This window comes from Chiloscyllium plagiosum, unplaced genomic scaffold (genome assembly GCF_037043375.1).
Source record: "Chiloscyllium plagiosum isolate Xiang-an unplaced genomic scaffold, Cpla_swu_hap1 HiC_scaffold_13, whole genome shotgun sequence".
NCBI lineage: Eukaryota > Metazoa > Chordata > Chondrichthyes > Orectolobiformes > Hemiscylliidae > Chiloscyllium > Chiloscyllium plagiosum.
This window is the reverse complement of record NW_028270151.1, coordinates 9,623,411-9,645,766: the sequence shown is the minus strand read 5'-3', so window position 1 is coordinate 9,645,766 and position 22,356 is coordinate 9,623,411. Positions and strand designations below refer to the sequence as shown.

At 43.3% G+C, this 22,356-nt stretch overlaps 1 protein-coding gene across 2 annotated transcripts in view; it reads left to right on the top strand.

The window, feature by feature from the left end:
• Positions 1–21,404, top strand: part of LOC122555665 (phospholipid scramblase 1-like) — an 85,843-nt gene extending 64,439 nt beyond the window's left edge. The window contains exons 7-9 of one of the 2 annotated variants that reach the window (XM_087993214.1): positions 15,043–15,204; positions 19,702–19,780; positions 20,785–21,404. In XM_087993214.1, the coding sequence (XP_087849340.1) occupies positions 15,043–15,204; positions 19,702–19,734 (195 nt within the window). In that variant the 3' untranslated portion in view covers positions 19,735–19,780; positions 20,785–21,404. Of the gene's footprint in view, positions 1–15,042; positions 15,476–19,701; positions 19,781–20,784 lie in introns of those variants that run through there. The other variant, XM_087993213.1, reaches the window with a different exon arrangement.
• The last annotated feature ends 952 nt before the right edge of the window (positions 21,405–22,356 follow it).

The window sequence follows — 22,356 nt, the reverse complement described above, 5'->3', positions numbered from 1 at the left end:
TGTCCTGTCTACAAAATACCCTGAACAGCTCAAAAAGCACCTTCAATAGCACCTTCCAAACCTGTGACCTCCAGCAAGTAGCAAGTTAATTGCAGCAGATGCATAAGTGCTCTCTGTGGTGTCGGATCGCAAACCGAATGGATCTGTTCAAATTGGTGCTGAATAAACATAATCTGAGTATGGCGGTACAGGGAGAAATACATTGACTGACACTAACAAAAAGAGTGTAACTAAACTCATAAACAGTTCAATATTCACCAGGGTGGACAGAAACAATAAATTCTGGCAACTTCTACTAGAGCAGTAATCCAATCCACCATCTATAATTCCCTTGGAGATTATACAGTTTCAATAGGACAGTTTGAAATGTTCTAATTCACAGGTACAATGTTACTTCCTTAACTTCCCTGAGACAAGATCAGAAGTCACACAACACCAGGTTATAGTCCAACAGGTTTATTTGAAATCTCAAGCTTTCAGAGCATTGCTCCTTCATCAGGTCCACCCCAGACCAACACCAGCACTCCACATCATGGCTTCCCTGAGACAGATGAACTGGGCATTTATCTGGGCCCGTGATACATGCAAAATGGATTCTTGTAACTGCCTCAAATTAATTTAATATTAATGTTAGTTATAATTCATGAATACTTTGTGTGAAGCATTTTGTGATATCCTGAAGACATGTATGTTTTATGTGCGATCTGTACCACTGCACATCACATTGTATGAGCTCTCTGTACTACCGTGGACCCTAAGGTGGACGTATTGCCACTATTTTCTTACAGGGTAGGGATGTACAGGGCTTGCTTAGTCTAGCGTGGTGGGGGAAAATTGCTTGGTAGGCTAATGAGAAGAGAATCAACGTTTCGGGCATAAAGGGCTTTTGCCTGAAACATCGATTCTCCTGCTCCTCGGATGCTGCTTGACCTGCTGTGCTTTTCCAGCACCACACTCTCGACTCTGATCTCCAGCATCTGCAGTCCTCACTTTCTCCTAGGCTAATGAGAAGGGGCTGTTGTCTTAAACAAGATGCAGTTTATTAGATGATTGTGGCTATGTACAAGTGACAGAGATATGAAAGGCACTGTTACACAGACTGTGAGGACAATGCAAATGTTTGCCATTTCTTCTTCAATGTCCTAAGCTGATCTTTCACCAAGTCCAGATGACACAAGTGGAGCGTACTTAAGGCACTTCTCAACATTAACCCTTTCAGACCCTTACACACATCTCATCCCAAACCTTTTTTAATCCCTATTGTGAATTTGTATATTTTTGTGTTTATAATTACTTCTACCATTATCCTATCTCTTCCTAGCCCCCTGACTCTGTGTGAAGTTTGCACATTCTCCAAGTGTCTGCATGTGTTTCCTCTGGGTGCTCCGATTTCCTCCCACAATCCAAAGATGTGCAGGTTAGCTGGATTGGCCATGCTCAATTGCCCATAGTGTCCCGAGATATGCAGGTGAGGTGGATTAGCCATGAGAAATGTAGGGTTACAGGGATAGGGTAGGAGAGTGGGCCTGGGTGGGATGCTCTTCAGAAGGTCAGTGTGGACTCAATGGGTCCAATGGCCTGCTTCCACACCATAGGGATTCTATGATTTGATGATTTCAGACATTCAGGCAGTTTGGGGAGTTATATTCCCAGAACATACTCTCTTTGGACATTGTTGGGCCTCTGAGTGAAAGACCGTTGGCAGTGTGTCCCAAGAAGTGAACCGATTTCTTGGAAGAGTGTTTTTGTCATTGAGGGTGAGATGTTTGGTTTGTAGGCTTTAAATTGCCTACATCCTCTGACCATGTTTCTTGACGATTTCCCATCATCCGTGAGGCGCGGTATGCCTTGAAGACTTTGTAGAAATGTTGAAGTAATCTGGTGCAAAATCTCTGGGAGGAGGGAGGAAATTCTGATGGGCTGTGCATTGAACCAAAACATCCCAAACAGTGTGTAAATCTGATAAGGAGTTGTGTCAGCTTTTGGTGAGTGCCAAATGACTAGAAAAAGTGCCATAGAAAACCAAGGAAGGACACCTTGCATTGACCATCATCAATGCTATGACTGCAGTACGACAGGGTTACATGAAGACAATGTTACGGAATACAAGATATAGACAATGAAATTCCATCCTTTTTTAGTTATTATAGATAAAGCCCAAGCAGACTATCAGCAAGTACGGCCAAAGTTTATATTTATGAATTTTTGATACAGAAATCTGATCAAGCTGCAATTGTGTAAAATAGAAAATTGTCATGCAGCTGGATATTATTTATTGGTTGTTTTTGCACTCCTTGAGTAAGGTCTTATTCTGTGTTTGAACAAGAATCATGATTGCCCGTTTTGTTCCGACAGTGTTATTTTTGAAAGAGAGTATCATTTGGTCAAAGAAAATGGTGACAAGTCTAAACAGATTCAGTGTCCAAGCAAGTTGAACGTTAGCGAGTTTTGAGAAGATTTGTAGCTCAGGTTGAGGCCCTGGATGTAGGTTTGCAAGGCTGAGCTGGAAGGTTCATTTTCAGGCATTTCATCACATCATCAGTGAGCCTCTGGTGAATCACTGGTGGTATGGCCTGCTTTTTATTTATGTGATTAGGCTTCCTTGGGTTGGTGATGTCATTTCCTGTTCTTTTTCTCGGGGGGGTGGGTGGTAAATGGGATGCAAGTCAATGTGGTTGTTGGTAGAGTTCCGGTTGGAGTGTCATGCTTCGAGGAATTCTCGCGCATCTCTCTGGCTTGTCCTAGGATGGATGTGTTGTCCCAGTCGAAGTGGTGTCCTTCCTCATCTATATGTAAGGATACTAGTGAGAGTGGGTCATGTCTTTTTGTGGCTAGTTGATGTTCATGTATCCTGCTGGCTAGTTTTCTGCCTGCTTGTCCAATGTAATGTTTGTTACAGTTCTTGCAAGTTATGTTGTAAATGGCATTAGTTTTATCTGTTGCCTGTACAGGCTCTTTTAAGTTCACTAATGGCTGTTTTAGTGTGTTGGTGGGTTTGTGGGCTACCATGATGCCAAGGGGTCTGAGTAGGAGAAAGTGAGCACTGCAACTGCTGGAGATCAGAGTCGAGAGTGTGGACCTGGAAAAGCACAGCAGGTCAGGCAGCATCCGAGGAGCAGGAGAATCGACATTTCGGGCATAAGCCCTTCATCACGAATGAGGCTTGTGGGTCATCATCCTCTGCCATTTCCTCCATCTACAAACAGATCCCACCACAGAGATATATTTTCCTCCCCCTTCCGAAAAGACCATTCGCACCCCAACTCCTTCATCAGGTCCACACCCTCCAACAGCCCACTCCTGGCACCTTTTCCTGCCACTGTAGGAAGTGCAAAACCTGCACTGACATCACTCCCCTCACCTCTGTCCAAGACCCCGAGGGGTCCTTCCACATCTGTCAGAAATCCACCTGCACCTCTCCCAATGTTATCTACTGTGTCCGTTGCTCCCGGTGTGGTCTCCTCTACATCGGGGAGACAGAATGCCTTCTTGTGGATCGTTTCAGAGAACATCTCTGGGACACCCGTACCCACCAACCCCACCGCTCTGTGGCTGAACACTTCAACTCCCCCTACCACTCCGTCAAGGACATGCAGGTCACCTCCACCGCCAAACTGACACCTGGAGGAGGAACACTTCATATTTCACCTTGGGATCCTGCAACCATACGGGATAAATGTAGATTCCAACAGCTTTCTTATTTCCCATCGCCCCCCACAATATCCCAATCCGAAGCCTCCAACTCGGCACCACCCTCTGGACCCATCACTGCCCCCTCTGACATATCACCTTCTCCCTCACCTTCATCCACCTATCGCTTTCCCAGTTATCTCCCCCTAACCCCACCACCCCGTCCATTTATCTCTCAGCACCGGCCCACATGCCTAATTCCTGATGAAGAGCTTATACCCGAGAGGCCTGAGTAGTGTGGCAGTCATTGCTGAGATGCCTTAATGTGGGGGAAAGAGGCTAGGGTTTCTGGAGATGTTTTGTCTGCTTGTTTGGGTTTGTTGCTGAGAAATCGGCGGACTGTGTTCAATGGGTACCCATTCTTTCTGAATACGCTGTATAGGTGATTTTCCTCTGCTCTTTGTAATTCCTCTGTGCTGCAGTGTGTGGTAGCTCATTGACATAATGTTCTAATGTGGCTTTGTTTGTGGATGTTGGGACAATTATTTCTGTAGTTCAATATTTGTTCCGTATGTGTTGCTTTCCTGCAGACGCTGGTTTGAAGTTGTTCATTGGCTATTCACTCTACTGCGACATCTAGGAATGGCAGTTTGTTGTTGTTTTCCTCCTCTTTAGTGAGTTTTACGCCAGTAAGGGTATTATTGATGGTCTTGAAGGTTTCCTCTAACTTGTTTCATTTAGTGATGACAAAGGTGTCATCCACATAGTGGACCCAAAGTTTCGGTTGGATGGTTGACAGAGCTGTTTGTTCGAGTCTCTGCATTACTGCCTCTGCTAAGAACCCTGATAATGGAGATCCCATGGGCGTTTCATGGCTGATGAAGTTGGTGGTGTTTGGTGTATGTGTCTTTGGTTCTTCTAATAGTGTAGTCAGTGTTTCCTTGGCCAGGTTGATGTTGATGGATGTGAACAGGGCTGCTGCGTCAAAGGAGACTATTATTTCATCCTCTTCTATCTTAGTGTCTTTGATGGTCTTCGGGAATTTTGGGTGGAGTGAATGAAGTGGCATGAGTCTTCTACTAAGTGTTTTAGTCTTTGTTATAGCTCCTTGCCCAATCTGTATGATGGTGTTCCAGGTAGCGGGACTATGGGTCTGAGGGGGGCTGCTGGTTTATGAATTTTGTGTCATCTGTAGAAGTGTGGTGTGTTGGATCCGTCTGGTTTCATTTCTTTGAAAGTCGCTCTTATTTATTTCTCTCAACTTCAATGTGTCTGGGTTATTCATGTTATTCTTGTCTCAGCTTGAATATCTTCAGAGAACTCTCAAACATTCTATATTCAAGAATATTCTGTTGAAATGAAATCAGTTTGTATTTCCCATCTTAATCATGTAAGATATCACATCGAGGAGAAAGTGAGGACTGCAGATGCTGGAGATCAGAGCTGAAAATGTGTTGCTGGAAAAGCGCAGCAGGTCAGGCAGCATCCAAGGAGCAGGAGAATCAACATTTTGGGCAAAAGCCCTTCTTCCTGAAGAAGGGCTTATGCCCGAAACGTCGATTCTCCTGTTCCTTCGATGCTGCCTGACCTGCTGCGTTTTTCCAGCAACACATTTTCAGCTAAGATCTCACATCACACAGTGAAGTTATGCTGTGAATAACGTTGAATTATCGATGACTTTTTTAGGATGAAAACATTTTGCACTGAAGCAAATATGATTATTTAATTGAATCAAACTCTTAAAACCCACAAATTCTGCAGTTGGAAGGAAAGAAAATTGAATATTTGAGTGGAGAAAGAGAACTGAGCAAGAGAAAGTTAGGGGCAAGACACAGGTGGCAGAAGTGGGTACTGCTGGAGATTAGAGTCAAGATTAGAGTGGTGCTGGAAAAGCACAGCAGGTCAGGCAGCATCCGAGGAGCAGGAAAATCGATATTTCGGGCAAAAGCCCTTCACCAAGACACATAATCCTGCTCAAAGTCCAAGTGGTCTCATTAGGACAGTATTAAACCATGGGGATAGAGTTCAATACAAGATCATGTTTCACATCTAGATGACTCTTCATCTAAGCTGAAATGTTAGCTTGCTCTCTCACCATTGATGCTGCCCGACCTGCTATGATCTCCAGCATTTTTTGTTTTGATCCTTCAGTACAAGATCTTATGTGAGAAGATTAACTAACCTGGCTGGATCTCTGTCCATTACTGGCTTATCAGTTTTCATCAAGCACAGGGGCTCATGCCCGAAACGTCAATTCTCCTGCTCCTTGGATGCTGCCTGACCTGCTGTGCTTTTCCAGCAACACATTTTCAGCGCTTATCAGTTTTCATGTTAAGTTGATATAATTTTTATGCAATGTAAGTTTTGAACTCAGAGGTGATCAATTGATTTCATTTCTACATCAATGATTTGGATTTGGATGAGAATGTACAAGGCATTATTAGTCAGTTTGCAGATGACACTGAAATAGGCAGTATCATGGACAGTGAGGAAGGTTATCAGAAATTGCAGCAGGACCTTAATCAGCTGGGGAAGTGGGCTGAGAAATGGCAACTGGAGTTTAATATAGATAGGTGTGAGGTCTTGCATTTTGGGAAGTCAAATCAAGGCAGGAGTTTTATGGTGAATGGTAGGGTCATACGGAGTGCAGTAGAACAGAGGGACCTTGGAGTTCAGGTGCATGGTTCTCTGAAAATGGAGTCACAGGTCGACAGGGCAGTGAAGAAGGCTTTTGACACACTTGCCTTCATCAGTCAGGACACTGAGTATAGAAGTTGGGAAGTTATGTTGCAGTTCTACTGGACTTGGTGAGGCCACATTTGGAGTATTGTGTTCAGTTTTGATCACCTTGCTATAGGAGGGATGTTATTAAGAGTGCAGAAGAAATTTACAAGGATGTTGCCAGGATTCAAGGGTCTGAGTTATAAGGAGAGGTTGGACAAGCTAGGACTTTTTTCATGACAGCATATGAGACTGAGAGGGGATCTTATAGAAGTGTATAAGATCATGAGAGGCATGGATAGGGTGAATGCACTCCGTCTTTTTCCCAGGGTTGGGGAATCGAGGACATCAGTTTAAGGTGAGAGGGGAAAGAATAAAAGAGAATCTGAGGGGCAACATTTTTTACACAGAAGGTGGTACACATATGGAATGAGCTGCCAGTGGAAGTGGTTGAGGAGGGTACACTAGTAACATTTAAAAAGCATTTGGATAAATACATGGATAGCAAAGGTTTAGAAGGATATGGGCCAAGTGCAGGGAAATGGGGTTAGCGTGGGTGGACATTTTGGTCAGCATGGACCAGTTTGGGTCAAAGGGCTTGTCTCCGTGCTGTAGGACTCTATGACACTATCTGGTAGAAGAGAATCCTAAGCTGTTCCTATAAATCACACTGCACAAACTAAGCAGAATAGAATCAACTGTATTTTCTGGATAAAACTGTTCTACTTTTTTCTGCCAAGCGCAGGCAGGTGGGACTAGTTTAGTTTGAGATTACATTTGGTATGGACTGGTTGGACCAAAGGGTCTGTTTCCGTGCTGTATGACTCATAGAACACAGAACATAGAAGATTACAGCGCAGTACAGGCCCTTCGGCCCTCGATGTTGCGCCGATCCAATCCCACCTAACCTACACCAGCCCACTATCCTCCATATGCCTATCCAATGCCCGCTTAAATGCCCATAATGAGGGAGAGTCCACCACTGCTACTGGCAGGGCATTCCATGAACTCACGACTCGCTGAGTAAAGAACCTACCCCTAACATCTGTCCTATACCTACCACCCCTTAATTTAAAGCTATGCCCCCTTGTAATAGCTGACTCCATACGTGACTCGATGACACGAGGACAATGTCATGTTCCTGGGGCATTGTGGGTCAACCCACGGCAGGTGGATTGCAGTGGTTCAAGGCAGCTCAACACCACCATCTCAAGGAGCAACTCAGGACATAGGGCAATAAGTGCTGACCCAGCCAGCGATGCCCACATCCACAAACTAACTGAAAGAAAAGGGGATGCCACTGCATTACATTTTATGAAAGCTGTATTTTTGGCTAATTTAGCTGCACTCTTGTCACCATGGACGTAGGATATTTATCTGTCATCACGAGTGTTTTGAGGTCAATATAAAATTCAGTTGGATGCCCAAGCATCACTCAATTGGTTTGATTACGAGGGATGTGAAGCCCGCACTGGTCTTCTCTACAAGTTGTCTTGCAATTTGTTCCGTTAAATCATGCAAAATCTTCCTGCTTGTAGAGATGACATGGAGATGCCAGAGGATGACTCTCTGACTCTATGACTGGGGGAGACAAAATCAAAGGTCACATGGCAAAAGGTTAAATTCCAACAGGTTTATTTCAATCACAAGCTTTCAGTTCATCATTCGGCCCTTCGAGCCTACTCCGCCATTCAATCTGATCATGGCTGACCGTCCAACTCTGTCTCCTGCTTTCCACTTTCTCCCCATAGCCCTATGATCTCTTTAGCCCATATTGAACTCCTTGTTGAAAAATATGATGCTATATTCAGTGTTGAGCTTCCTTAATGCTGTGTAAAAGAACTCTTTATCTTGTGCTGTTTAACCTCTTCAATCTTCAGAAAAGGTTAAGGGCAAGGCACATGTTCCTGCTCAAGACTCACAATTCTTGATTTTAAAGCATGCCAATGTTTCACACTGACAGTCTTTTTGTTTGCACTATATTTATCATTTTAAAGCTATATCCCCTGAACTGCATCGCGGTACTGTTGTCAATTGAAAACTGAGTTTCTCCAAGCATGTACGCTATCTGATAATACAGTGACATTCACCCCGTGTCAAGATTAACATTCACATCACCATCTTTTTGTGAGAGGTTAGATTGGATTACCTATTTGCTCTCGGAATACCTTCTCCTGTTCTACCTCATTAACTTCTTTGTCTCTATAGATGTTTAACTCTTGCTGCTCTGGGGCTGTGTCCTACTTCAGCACTTTTTCTGAAATTGGTCTACTCTTTAAGAAACAAATAATCTGTTTAAATACTATTTATGTTTGAAAGGGTTCCACAGTGATAACTAACAAGGCAAACAATGACTGCTGGTATCTGGTGTCTGTCTTACTTACTGCATTGGTTTCTCTTGTGTGTCTTCAGGGTTTATATAATCTTAAAAACTAAATGGATTTTGATTATTTCTTAAACTCAGCTCCTGTTAGGACTGATCTGCATTCTGTCCGAACTTTAGCTTCACTCACTTTTCTCCAGAGTGAATTGTTCTTTTGAGTGCAATAAATCTAACAAAGACTTATCATCAGCAAATCAAGAACAATTCTGTCCTTCATGATCTCTCACTTTAAATCATAGTGATCACGTTTTTCCATGAATTTGGTGGTCTCAATATGGAATTATCTATGGATTTCCTGAATAATGAACTGTTCTGTCAAATATTGCTGTTTCAAGAATTGGATTGATTTTAAGGTTGGAGTAACTTCCAAAGATTTTCAAACTTTTTCAAAATTATCCGCTGCTTTTACATCAGGCTGAGCTATAATGTCATCAATTATACTTCAAATTGTGTATAGAGATACATCCAGTTGTTCAGCATCTGATTTCGTATCTGACATTGGAAGCTATTCCTTCTTAAGAATTGCTTTCTCCGAGATGCCCAATCTATCCTGTTTTTTATTTAGGAAATATCTACGATTAAAAATTCTTGACAATATTTATTTCAGAAGCCATGTCTCACAGTAATTACATATTTTCTTACTTTAAAGGCTATTTATTTTACAACAAAGAAACTCTGTTGTTGTGTATTGTTGCAAAGAAATGTTTCTACAGATTTCTCCAGTCAAAATGGAGGATACTTGCATTCTACCAGAAAAAATTAGTTCATCTCGCCTGTGCGAATAAGAGGGAGGTCTAGTGCTTTCTCAGATTCTGTGAGAAAGCATAAGAACATATGAAATAGAAGCAGAAGTGAACCATTCAGCCCCTCAAGCTTGCTCTGCTATTCTATAATATCATGGCTAACTCCATTTGTGTTGGGAATCTTTCATGCCCATGTCTAACAAGTATCTATCCAGCTCAGTTTTAGGAATATTTAATTACCTGACCTTCTGAGGCAGAGAGTTCCAAATTTGTACAACCTCCTCAGGCAGATGTCTCCAAGGCCCTGAATGACGTGTGTAGTTTGCTAAATTTGGGAGACTCCCATGAGAAGTCGAACAAGGCCTTTCCTGATGCAAAGAACAAGTCGCATTTTCCAACTGAGTCAAGAGAGTATTCTCTCTAGTAAGTGGCAGGAGACCTGTTAACGGGGATTCTTGTTCTTCTATACCCTCACTATTACCTAACCTCAACTCATTACTATGCAGGTTCCCATTCTACAATACATCAGAGAGAAACTAGACACTGAGAATTCCCGACATGCAAGTCAGAATGAGCACATAGTGGCTCTAACTTACCATTTACTCCACCTTGGACAGAAGGCACTAACAAATCAGAGCACACTCCAGAAGCAGCAGCCACAAGCACTCCATGGAATAAATCTGATACAGACTGGATATCTTGGAGAAAACAATTCTGAAGAAAAAAAGCAGCTACAAGCACTCCATGTCAGCGGATCTGTGACAGTCACTCCACACCATCATGCCTCATTCCCGATGTTCTTACAGTACGCCCCGGCATTTTAATGCTGCATTTTGAAGTACACCAATTTTTTCCATTGTAATGCCTCTGCAAGGACTCTTGGCTAACAGGGATACTAACACAGCTCGTATGAACAAGGAACATGAGTAGACCAGTCAGCCCTTTGAGTCTACTCCACCATTCATTAAGAACTTGGCTGATCTGATCTCTGCCTCAATTCTGCATTCATGCATATCCCTAATAATCTCACAGCCTGGTCCAGGCTGTATTTCAGGGCTGCTCACTTGCCTCTTAGCACTGGTTCACTTAATACCTACCCAGATGCTCACATTACCCCTGCCTTGTCTTGATTTTTATTTTGCATTTTGCTCTCTCAGTGTGGAACTTGGACACAGCCAGTCAGACACTCGGGACAGTCAGGGTCAGTATCCACTCCTCAAAGGATTTGAGGAGCTGATTGTCAGGCAGCCTGACACCCATCTTAGCTCCTTCTGCCCACAGCTGTTAGTGCTGGTGCCAGTGGGGACAGAGGGGTGGGGGTTCAGAACTGAATGAGTTGGTAGTGCTGAGGGCATGCAGGGTTTGGGCTATGGGTGGATTGGGGGCTAAGAGTGAGTGAGGGATGATGTTGCATCCAATCATGGGAATCGTGGGTATGAGCCTTGGTGAGGGGGAGAGTCAGTACCGCAGCATTGAGAGAGTGAGAGTGAGATAGTGGAGAGAGGATGGTAGCACTTAGCTTGGCAGAGCAGAGAAGGTCACTGACCTCTGTCATACGCTGGTGAGCATTCTTCCAGCTGGCCGAGACACCACTGACCCGGGGCGATGAGCCTGGACCAGGTTGACCAGGGCTTAGTGACTTTCTCTTCAGGCTCTGGAAAAGAGCACTTCCCTCCTCCGCACAACCCCATCCATCAGAACCTTCTGGTCCCCACTCGCAAAGTTGGGCACCAATCTCTTCCCTTCTCTGTCATCTCCAGGGCAAATATCACAAACTGTGCAGGGCAGCTTTGGGTTGATAGTGCCTGACAGGATCCACAGCAGACTTCTAAAAATGATAGAAGTGTTCAGAGATCCTAGCATCAGTGGCAACAGCAACAGTGAGTGGAGGAACGGAGCTGGCATCAGGATAGGTGCGGGAGATAGTTAATGAAGCAGGTTTGTGACAACAGTGTGCGAAAATTCCTTGTGGTTCATGGACAGTAATGAAAATAACATGTTGCCAAAATATGGTAAAATTCAGCCCCTCAGCTCGATCCTGAAATGGTTGATGCCAAAGTTTGACACAGCACCCCTCCCCCACCCCCCACATCCCCAGCACCCTGCAACCCCACTCTGGTTCCAGACTGGCCCAGAAGATGAAACATCTTTTCCAAGTCCTAATTTCCACAGCTGCTCACCATTTAAGTAATACTTGATTGGTCATGCATCCTGGCAAGTGAACAACTTTACATTTACACATATCACAATCCCTCTGCCAGATTTCGGCACACTCATTCAATCCCATTATATCTGTCTGCAACATCCTTATGTCATCATCGCAGTACACTCCCCTACCTATTGGCATCACAGTGGCTCAGTGTTTAGCACTGCTGCCTCAGAGTGCAGGGACCTGGGTTTGATTCCAGCCTTGGATTACTGTCTGTGTGGAGTTTGCATATTCTCCTCATGTTTGTGTGCGTTTCCTTACACAATCCAAAGATGTGCAGATCAGGTGAATTGGCCATGCTAAATTGCCCGTCGTGGCAGGGGTAAATATAGCATATGGGAATGGGTCTGGGTGGGTTACTCTTTGGAGGGTTGGTTTGGACCTGTTGGGCCAAAGGGCCTGTTTCCATACTGTAGGGAATCTAATCTATCTTGGGGGTTCTGAGATTTGAGCTACGCACCTGAGTCAGTGACGTAAATTCTAAAAGGTTTAGGCCTCTTTACAGATGTCTGTGGTCTCCACATATCATACCCTGAACATCAGACAAAGACCCATTTCTGCATGCTGTCTATTTTCCACCTGCCAGTCAATCTTCTATCTGTAAAAGGCTGGGAATCAAACCTAAGAGGGAAGCTATGTTCAGCACAATACTACCATGATACCACCAGCCAACCTCATGCTAACATGTTGTCATCCCCATCGCCAACATGAACTCTAATTTACTGCAGTCATCTCGATGTGGCACCTGATCAAATTCTGCCCAGTCATTCAGGGACAGCATATCTCCAGGTTTCCCATTATTAGATTAGATTAGATTCCCAACAGTGTGGAAACAGGCTCTTCAGCCCAACCAGTCCACACTGACCCTCCGAAGAGTAACTCAACCAGTCACATTTCCCTCTGACTAATGCACCTAACACTGTGGGCAATTTAACATGGCCAATTCACCTGACCTGCACATCTTTGGATTGTGGGAGGAAACCGGAGCACCCGGAGGAAACCCACGCAGACACGGGGAGAATGAGCAAACTCCACACAGACAGTCACCCGAGGCTGGAATCGACCCTGGGACCCTGGCGCTGTGAGGCAGCAGTGCTAACCACTGAGCCATAGTGTCGCCCATTATCAAAAAAAATCTCATTATCTACAGCACATGCTATTTCTCCAAAGAACCTCAACAAGTTTTCCTTCGTAAAACCTTGCTGACTCTTCCAGATTTACCTTTCGACATTAGCAGCAACAATCGCTTCATAATTAATTTTGACACGTCAAGTTAAGTTGCCTGTTTTACTCCCTCATTGTCTGGAAGAGTTATATTTACTACTTTCCAGTTCAGTGGAACCTCCCCTGAACCTAACAAGTTTTGGAAAATTAACACCAACTCACCCATTACTTGTTTGTTAAAATGAAGTCCATTTGGACCTATCAACACAAGCTCCACTCATTTGTTTTAACTTCCCTTGCAATTGTAATTCCCCTTTCAGTTCCACCTCCTCCAGTTCCATCTACAGCTTTTATTGGATTATTTTTTATATCCTTTATGGGGAAGCAAAATCTTTGATCACCTCATTCACCATTTCTTTATTACCTTTTATTAATGCCTATGTATAGGAGCAACCACATGGGACCAAATAAATGATTCCCATTGTTTTATGATTTGGAGGACTGGGGTGTACAAAGTTAAAACTATAACCTGGTGTTGTGTGATTTTTAACCCATTTCTTTAACCAACTTAGTCGAACGAGTCCCATTGTCTGCAGTTTTGACGAATTATTTTGATATAACTTTGAATTTTTATAATGCTACATCTCTACAAATCATTGATCAGACCCCATCTGAAGTATTGTGTTCACTGCTGGGCACCTTACTTAAGTAAGCTGCAGAGAGAGTTCAAAGGGAATTTACTGCAATAATATCAGGAATGAAGGATTTTCGGTACAAGGAAAGATTGGAGAGGTTGGGCTCATTCTCCCTGGAGCAGAGAAGATTAAAAGGTGATCTTATGGAGGTGTTCAAACATATGAGTAATGTTGACAGAAGGATATTCTGTTTCCACTAGTTGGTGGGTCAGTAATGAGGGGTCACAATTTCAGGATTGTCAGCAAAAGGGCGAGGAGTGTGATGAGGAGAAATTACTTCACTCAGAGAGTTGTTAGGATTCGGAATGCGCTGCCTGGGAGAGAGGTGGAGGTGGATTCCATTGGAAGTGTTGTCCATCATGTTGTATAAACTCACTTTACCATCACTCACTTTGAGGTAGATTTGCTGCCATTAACCTGTTTAGAGGTCAGGATCCATTGGGTCAGTTTAGGAGACTGTGATAGAGGAAATCTATTTGATCGTTTAAGGAGAAGAGCCACTTGTCTTTAATAAGGTGTAGTTTATTGCTTGATATTTATGAGTTAAAAGTTATGTAGCCACAGTCCCTTTGGAAAGAGATGGCTGATGGTGCTTCACCCTGAGGTAATGTGGGAGACTGAGGGAAAGAGAACTCTGAATGATAACTTCAGCTGGTGCAGGAATTGAGCCTACACTATTAGCATTACAGAACAATCAGCTGGCCAACTGAACTAAACAACTACCACAGGTAGAAAGTTAACAATCATACAACACCAGGTTATAGGCCAACAGGTTTAATTGGAAGCACTAGCTCTCAGAGTGCTGCTCCTTCATCAGGTGATAGATGAAGGAGCGTCGCTCCGAAAGCTAGTGTGCTTCCAATTAAACCTGTTGGACTATAACCTGGTGTTGAGTGATTTTTAACTTTGTACACCCCAGTCCGACACCAGCATCTCCAAATCATGACCACAGGTACACACTGCATTGAAATCATAGACTTTGTTATGGAAACAATGAGGCCAACGTAATTGGTACGTCTTACACATTCGAGACCCTAAGTGGACCTCCCACCACGTCATTGTGCTTAACTCACTCCTCAAAATGCATCCTTTCTGATCCTTCCATTTGTATGCAACAGTAATAGGTGCTACAGAAATGCAAGTCCTTTCCTTTTCAAGTTGTCTCAGGGGCACATGTTTAAGGTGAGAGGAGAGAGATTTAAAAAAGATATGAGAGGCACATTTTTTACACAGAGAGTGGTTTTACAAAGAGAAAGTGCTGGATTTGGGTACAATTACAACAATTAAAAGCCATTTGGACAGGTACATTCAGAGGAAAGGTTTGGAGGGATATGGGCCAGGAGCAGGCAGGTGGGACTGGGTTAGTTTGGGGTTATGTTCGGCACGGACTGGTTGGACCACAGGGTCCATTTCCGTGCTGTATGTCTCTAAGTTAAAATTCATTGAATATATCGATCAAGGTCTTGTATTGTTCTTATTTTTACGGTTTTGATACAGATTAAAGATTTTCAGACATCAACAAAAGTTGGAAGTATAACAAAGAATTGGAGTGGATTTCTCACTGAAGCTCTCACAGATAAGGATAACTTTGAAATCAACTTTCCAATGGGGCTGGATGTTAGGATTAAAGCAGCCCTGATTGGTCTATGTTTTTTAATTGTAAGTATAAAGATTTTCATGAAACATCCAACTCTGGTTGGTGAATAGTGGCGCTGAACCAGTCTGTCTTACAAAAAGGTGAGTCACTCAGGCATATCTTTACAGAGAAAATTAAATAAACATATACAAAGTAATATATTTTATACATTGGATAATTGATTGGAGGTAAAAGGAGGGGAAAATCTTTCTTGTAATCATTGGAATGTGGATTGCTTTACCACAAATGGTGGTGTGGTGTAAACCAAAGTTGTGATCTTTGAAGTAGGAAGAATTTGAACCCACGACTCCTGTTACAGGTGTGAAGGAGCCAGTGTTGCACTGGGCTGGAAAACGTCAGATGTCACACAATACCAGGTTATAGCCCAACAGGTTTATGTGAAATCACAAACTTTTGGAGCATAGGCCCTTCATCAGGTGAAGTGAGGGAGGGTACAGAATTTATTGGCAGAGAGACCAAGGACAGAGAGATCAAGGGCAGAGAGATCCAGGGCAGAGAGATCCAGGGCAGAGAGATCCAGGGCAGAGAGATCCAGGGCAGAGAGATCCAGGGCAGAGAGATCAAGGGCAGAGAGACCAAGGGCAGAGAGACCAAGGGCAGAGAGATCCAGGGCAGAGAGATCCAGGGCAGAGAGATCCAGGGCAGAGAGATCCAGGGCAGAGAGATCCAGGGCAGAGAGATCAAGGGCAGAGAGATCAAGGGCAGAGAGATCCAGGGCAGAGAGATCCAGGGCAGAGAGATCCAGGGCAGAGAGATCAAGGGCAGAGAGATCCAGGGCAGAGAGGTCAAGGACAGAGAGACCAAGGGCAGAGAGATCAAGGGCAGAGAGATCAAGGGCAGAGAGATCAAGGGCAGAGAGATCCAGGGCAGAGAGATCAAGGACAGAGAGACCAAGGGCAGAGAGATCCAGGGCAGAGAGATCCAGGGCAGAGAGATCAAGGACAGAGGTATCAAAAAGTTATACAAAAACTGTGAGAGGAGTATTGGATAGTAAGTCTCTGCAGGTGTTCCAAAATGTCAGATGGTGCGAGTAAAATGTCAACAGCTGAATAACAAGTGAGGAGATAACCGGCACTTTGATCAAATGACGTGGAGATGCCGGCGTTGGACTGGGATGGACAAAGTTAAAAAATCACACAACACCATGTTATAGTCCAACAGGTTTATTTGGAGGTATAAGCTTTCAGAGCACTGCTCCTTTGTCAGGTAGCTAGTGGGGCTGGATCACAGGGGACAGAATTTATAGTAAAAGAACAAAGTGTCGTACAACTGGGCGATGTATTGAACAAACCTGGATTTCTGTTAAATCTTTCATCTTTTAGATGGATTGCAGGTTTCGATTCATTAATATGTAAATCCCAGAACTTCATGCAAGTCAGGTAGCTGATTAAATGAGACAGAGAGATAATTACAAAAAAATTAAAATAACATGGTGCTGGAAATGGCTGGAATAATATGATAGCTATAAGACACACATGCCGCGGGTCTAATCAAAGTAACAAGACATCCAAAACTGTACAAACCAATTCAGGTAGAGCAATCATAACAAGTTATCAAGGTAAGGGTGCCAGAAGAGGTCCTACTGCAGAGCTAGAGACAAGAACATTGCATCATAACAGCCCCTTTACCACAAAGTGGTGACCATTTCTCAGTTCAATCATAACAGGAGGAGTGCTCTGATAATTAAGCCCAGTTGCACTTCTGGTAAGACAATCATGGCAGGACTTATCCGCCTAATGGTAGGGTCCTGGGGAGTGTTGCCAAACAAAGACACCTTGTGATACAAGGTTCATAGTTCCTTGAAAGTGGAGCGCAAGTGGATTAGGATGGTGAAGATGTTTGGTATGCTTTCCTTTATTGATGAGTGCATTGAGTAGAGAAGTTGGGAGGTCATGTTGCGGCTGTACAGGACATTGGCTCAGCCACTTTTGGAATATTGCATTTAATTCTGTTCTCCTTGCTATAGAGGAAGGATGTTGTGAAATTTGAAAGGGTTCAGAAAAGATTTACAACGATGTTACCAGGGTTAGAGGATTTGAGATAGAGGGAGAGGCTGAACAGGCTGGGGCTGTTTTCCTTGGAGCAACGTAGGCTGAGGGGTGACCTTAGAGAGGTTTATAAAATCATAAGGGGCATGGGTAAGGTGAATAGCCAAGGTCTTTTTCCCAAGGTAAGATAGTCCAAAACTATAGGGCGGAAGTTTAAAACGAGAGGGGAAAGGATTTAAAAGAGACTTAAGGGTTGAGAGTCTTTGGAATTTCCTTGATCTAAAGGTGATGGGTGCAGAGTCTTTAATTGTTTTTAAGGCAGAGCCCTTAATGACCAAGGGGGATGAAAGACCTTTGGGGATATGTAGAAATGTAGAGTTGAGGTTACAATGAATTCAGCCATGATCTTCTTGGATGGTAGAGCAGGTTGGAAGGGCCAATGGCCTGTGTTTCTACCTTATCCACATGTTTGTACCTGATAAACTCAGGTCACCTGCCTGGCTCTGATGATCAGATTGGGAAAATATTTCCTCATCCCATCAAAGGTTAAGCAAGAAAACACAATGGAAGCAATTTCAACAGAATTATGGTTAGAACATAGAACATAGAAAAATACAGCGCAGTACAGGCCCTTTGGCCCTCGATGTTGCGCCGATCCAAGCCCACCTAACCTACACTAGCCCACTATCCTCCATATGCCTATCCAATGCCCGTTTAAATGCCCATAAAGAGGGAGATTCCACCACTGCTACTGGCAGGGCATTCCATGAACTCACTACTCGCTGAGTAAAGAATCTACCCCTAACATCTGTCCTATATCTACCACCCCTTAATTTAAAGCTATGCCCCCTCGTAATAGATTATTGAGCAAGAATCAGTTTCAACATCTCGACAACATTAATTGTCATCAATGATAACACCTCCATAAAATCTTTGCATCCCAGGATTAGGAAATGGAAACAGAAATTATTTCTAATCCCTGTTTCTGAGCAGCTTCTTGTCATCTTTATTGAGAGCAGGCAAGTATAGGCATTAGGTGAGGGAAGGTAAAATCAATTAGAATTGTGACATCGTAGAATAGAGCATTGAGAGCAAAGCTGAAAGTGGGAGAACACATGATTTCATGCTGCTAGCATAACATTCGGCCTATAGCTGAGGCCTTTTTAAATTCATTCACAGGATGTGGGTGTCACTAGCTAAGTCAGCATGTATTGACATCTGCTGACATCAGTTGCATCATCATGATATATTGAAATGGACATATTATATCCATGAATAATTCATTGCTGAAATGGAAGTAATCGCATTTGACATGAATCTGACTGTGTGACCATAGCATCTCATCCGACACAAAGTGACCTTCCAACTTCAAACATCTTCCTTAGTAAGGCCACCTCCACAATATTGCTCATCTCTCAACCCATCTACTGCTGTAGCTTTCAGCAATAAACAGTCAGAATCATAGACTTGTACAACACAGAAACAGACCCTTCGGTCCAACATGTCCATGCTGACCAGATATCTTAAATTAATCTAGTCCCATTTGCCAGTATTTGACCCATATCCCTCTAAACCCTTCCTATTTATATATTCATCCAGATGCTTTTTAAGTTTTAATTGTACCAGCCTCCACACTTCCTCTGGCAGCTCGTTCCACACACGCATGAAAACGTTGTCCCTTAGATTCATTTTAAATCTTTTCCCTTTCACCTTAAACCTATGCCCTCTAGTTTTGGATTCCCCCACTCCAGGGAAGAGACTTTGTCTATTTACCCTATCCATGCCCCTCATGATTTTATAAATCTCGATAATGTCACCCCTCAGCCTCCGCCACTCCAGGGAAAACAGCCCCAGCCTGTTCAACCTCTCCCTATAGCTCAAACCCTCCAACCCTGGCAACATCCTTGTAAATTGTTTCTGAAAGCTTTCAAGTTTCACTGAATCTTGTTATAGCATGGAGACCAGAATTGCACACAATATTCCAAAAGTGGCCTAACCAATGTCCTGTACAGCCACAACATGACCTCCCAACTCCTGTACTCAGTGTACTCTTAGGCACTTCCAAATTTGGCTGTTCCAAGTCTCCTAGCCGACACAAATTCACTAAGCTATCAACTCTGTCCCTGCATCCCTCAAAAGGATAGAGTTCAAATTTTGGCACAAAACCCTTTCTGCCTTGCCCATTCCATCTGTCTATGTGCCTTTCTCCAACCCTTATGTTCCAAGAACTCTGGTCTCCGGAGCATCCGGAAAATCTCTTTGCCCCATGATACTGTCCCTGCCTTCAGCCCTCTGAGCTACAGTCACTAGATTAAACATCTTCAGCTGTTAATCTCCTTCCCTTCCTTTAGGATGATTGGAGTTGCATCTCCAACCAGGCTTTTTGTCACTTCTTTCAATATCACCTTTGGGCTCAATGTCAGATTTGTTTGATGATCCTTCTGCAAAGTACAGTAAGGTGTGTTAAGGATACTGTACAAGTGGATATTGAATGATACCATTTTCTTGCAGGATTATATGTACTTTGAAATTACACCACGATGAGAAGTGAGTGATTGGAATGGAGTAGAAAGGCAACGATACAACTTGAGTAAGTGGACACATCCTTCTCTCTGCCTTACGCACCAAATCATTGTATTAATTACGCTTGATTAGATGGATTCATGGGCTGAGGAGTGGCAGATGGAGTTTAATTTAGATAGCTGTGAGGTGCTGCATTTTGGAAAAGCAAATCAGGGCAGGGCTTATACATTTAATGGTAAAATCAATGACTGCAGATGTTGGAAACCAGATTCTGGGTTGAGTGGTGCTGGAAAAGCACAGCAGTTCAGGCAGCATCCGAGGAGCAGTAGGGTAAGGTCCTGGGGAGTGTTGTTGAACAAAGAGATCTTAAAGTGCAGGTTCATAATCCTTCAGAGTGGAGTCGCAGGTAGATAGGATAGTGAAGAAGGCGTTTGGTATGCTTTACTTTATTGGTCAGAGTATTGAGTATAGGAGTTGGGAGGTCATGTTGCGGCTGTACAGGATATTAGTTTGGCCACTTTTTGAACATTGTATGTATTTCTGGTTTCTCTGTTATCAGGAAGATGTTGTGAAACTTGAAAGGGTTCAGGAAAGATTTACAAGGATGTTGCCCGGGTTGGAGGGTTTGAGCTAATGGGAGAGGCTGAACAGGCTGGGGCTGTTTTCCCTGGAGTGTTGGAGTCTGAGGGGTGACCTCAGATGTTTATAAAATCATGAGGGATATGGATAGGATAAATAGACAAGGTCTTTTCCATGGGGTGGGGGAGTCCAAAACTAGAGGGCATAGGTTTAGGGTGAGAGGGGAAAGATATAAAAGAGACTTAAAGGGCAAGTTCTTTATGCAGAGGGTGGTGCGTGTATTGAATAATAGTGGTGGAGGTTAGTACAATTACAGCATTTAAAAGGCATCTGGATGGGTATATGAATAAGAAGGGTTTAGAGGGATATGGGCCAAATGCTGGCAAATGGGACTAAATTGGGTTAGGATATCTGGTCAGCGTGGACGGGTTGGACCGAAGGGTCTGATTCTGTGCGGTGCATCTCTGTGACGCTGTGACTCTATATTTACAGGGACCAAATCACTGTGAAGCTATTTCAAGACTTTTATTCCCACTCTCTGTGGATCTCCCTTTCCGAGAGAACATTCATTTGAATTGAAAATTAATTGGCTTGGCATTGACATCTCCAGTAAAGATGAAGTATGACCATGTTGAGGCTGAAAGTGCCTTGGAGGGAACAAGGAGAACTGGTGTAGTGGTGCAGTGGGAAGGATGCTGCTGTGCAGAAACCACCCAGAATGGTTTACCTCTAAAGTTCACAAGCAATCGATCTTGAAATTACTCCATGAATTGCAACTGCATGCACGCTATAATAAAATCAAAAAGTTCTGCAATTACTTAATGTGCCAGGAAGAGTCTGTGAACAGCAAAAAGAAAATAATCAAAGTTCAAGTTTAAAGTCTGAGTCTCTAAAGTTTAAGCTTAATTACCTTTCATCAGAACTAAATTAAACATCACACAACACCAGATTATAGACCAACAGGCTTATTTGGAAATATTAGCTTTTGGAGCGCTGCTCCTTCATGAGGTAGCTACCATCCTAGCTTTCATCAGGATTGGAAGCGATTAAATGTGTGAAACTTGTTTTTAAGCAAGTATAGAACTAGGGGAAAGAGGAAATGAACAGTGTGGGGGTTCTGTGACAGAGTGGCAGAGAATAGGAATTAAATGACAAAGGGTTAGGCAAAAGCAATGTGGTAATGGGACGAGCAAAAACAGCCCTGGAGGAGATATAGGTCGTATCAGTAAGAACTATGACCAGAATCTACTGTCTTGAGAAAGCAGGAACAGAAATTGTAATTTGAAATTATTGAACTCACTGACAAATCAAATGTCCATATTCTTAGTGTACATGCTGAAGCCTTCCATTATGGAACGTGTTAGAACCTGGTCCCCTCATTACAAATACAGTGAGGGGGAGGTGGGTGGTAGGGAGCATGGTGGCTCAGCCGCTAGCACTGCTCCCTTACATTGCCAGGTACCCGGGTTCGATTCCTCAGGTGACTGTCCGTGTGGAGATTGCATGTTCTCCTTGCGTCTGCATGGGTTTCCTCTGTAATGGACCAGACCAGAACTCCTCAAAATATTTTAAGAAGGTGGCCTAGACTTTTTCTTTTTTAAAGGTAGATTGGAAGTGCTGTGTTCCCGATGCAATGTGAATGGTCAAACTACGAGACGTGAAGCAAAACACAATTTATTTAAGTTCAAACAAAAGAAATAGAAATTTAGAATAACTTAACGACTAGAAAACTTCACCACGTAATAGATTAGTTCTTAGTATTAATTAACTGTAGCAGTATAGTGGCACCCCACAAATACACTCCTTGGCAAATTCAGATACAGATTCTCACATGCAGTTCTCCACTCCAAGAGGAAAATATCAAGAGAACATTCAAAGGGAGAAGTAGCATGGAGACATTCACTGAACCTTCTGAGGCCCTAAAGGCTTCTGCTTAAAACTAACAAAAAAACTAGAAAGTCTGGTGTGTGAGAGCTGGCCACACCCAGGCTGCTCCCATTGTTCCAACTTTTAAAAAAAACGAAGGCCTTATTAAATTGTTTACTTGCCTCGAGACAACTCAGC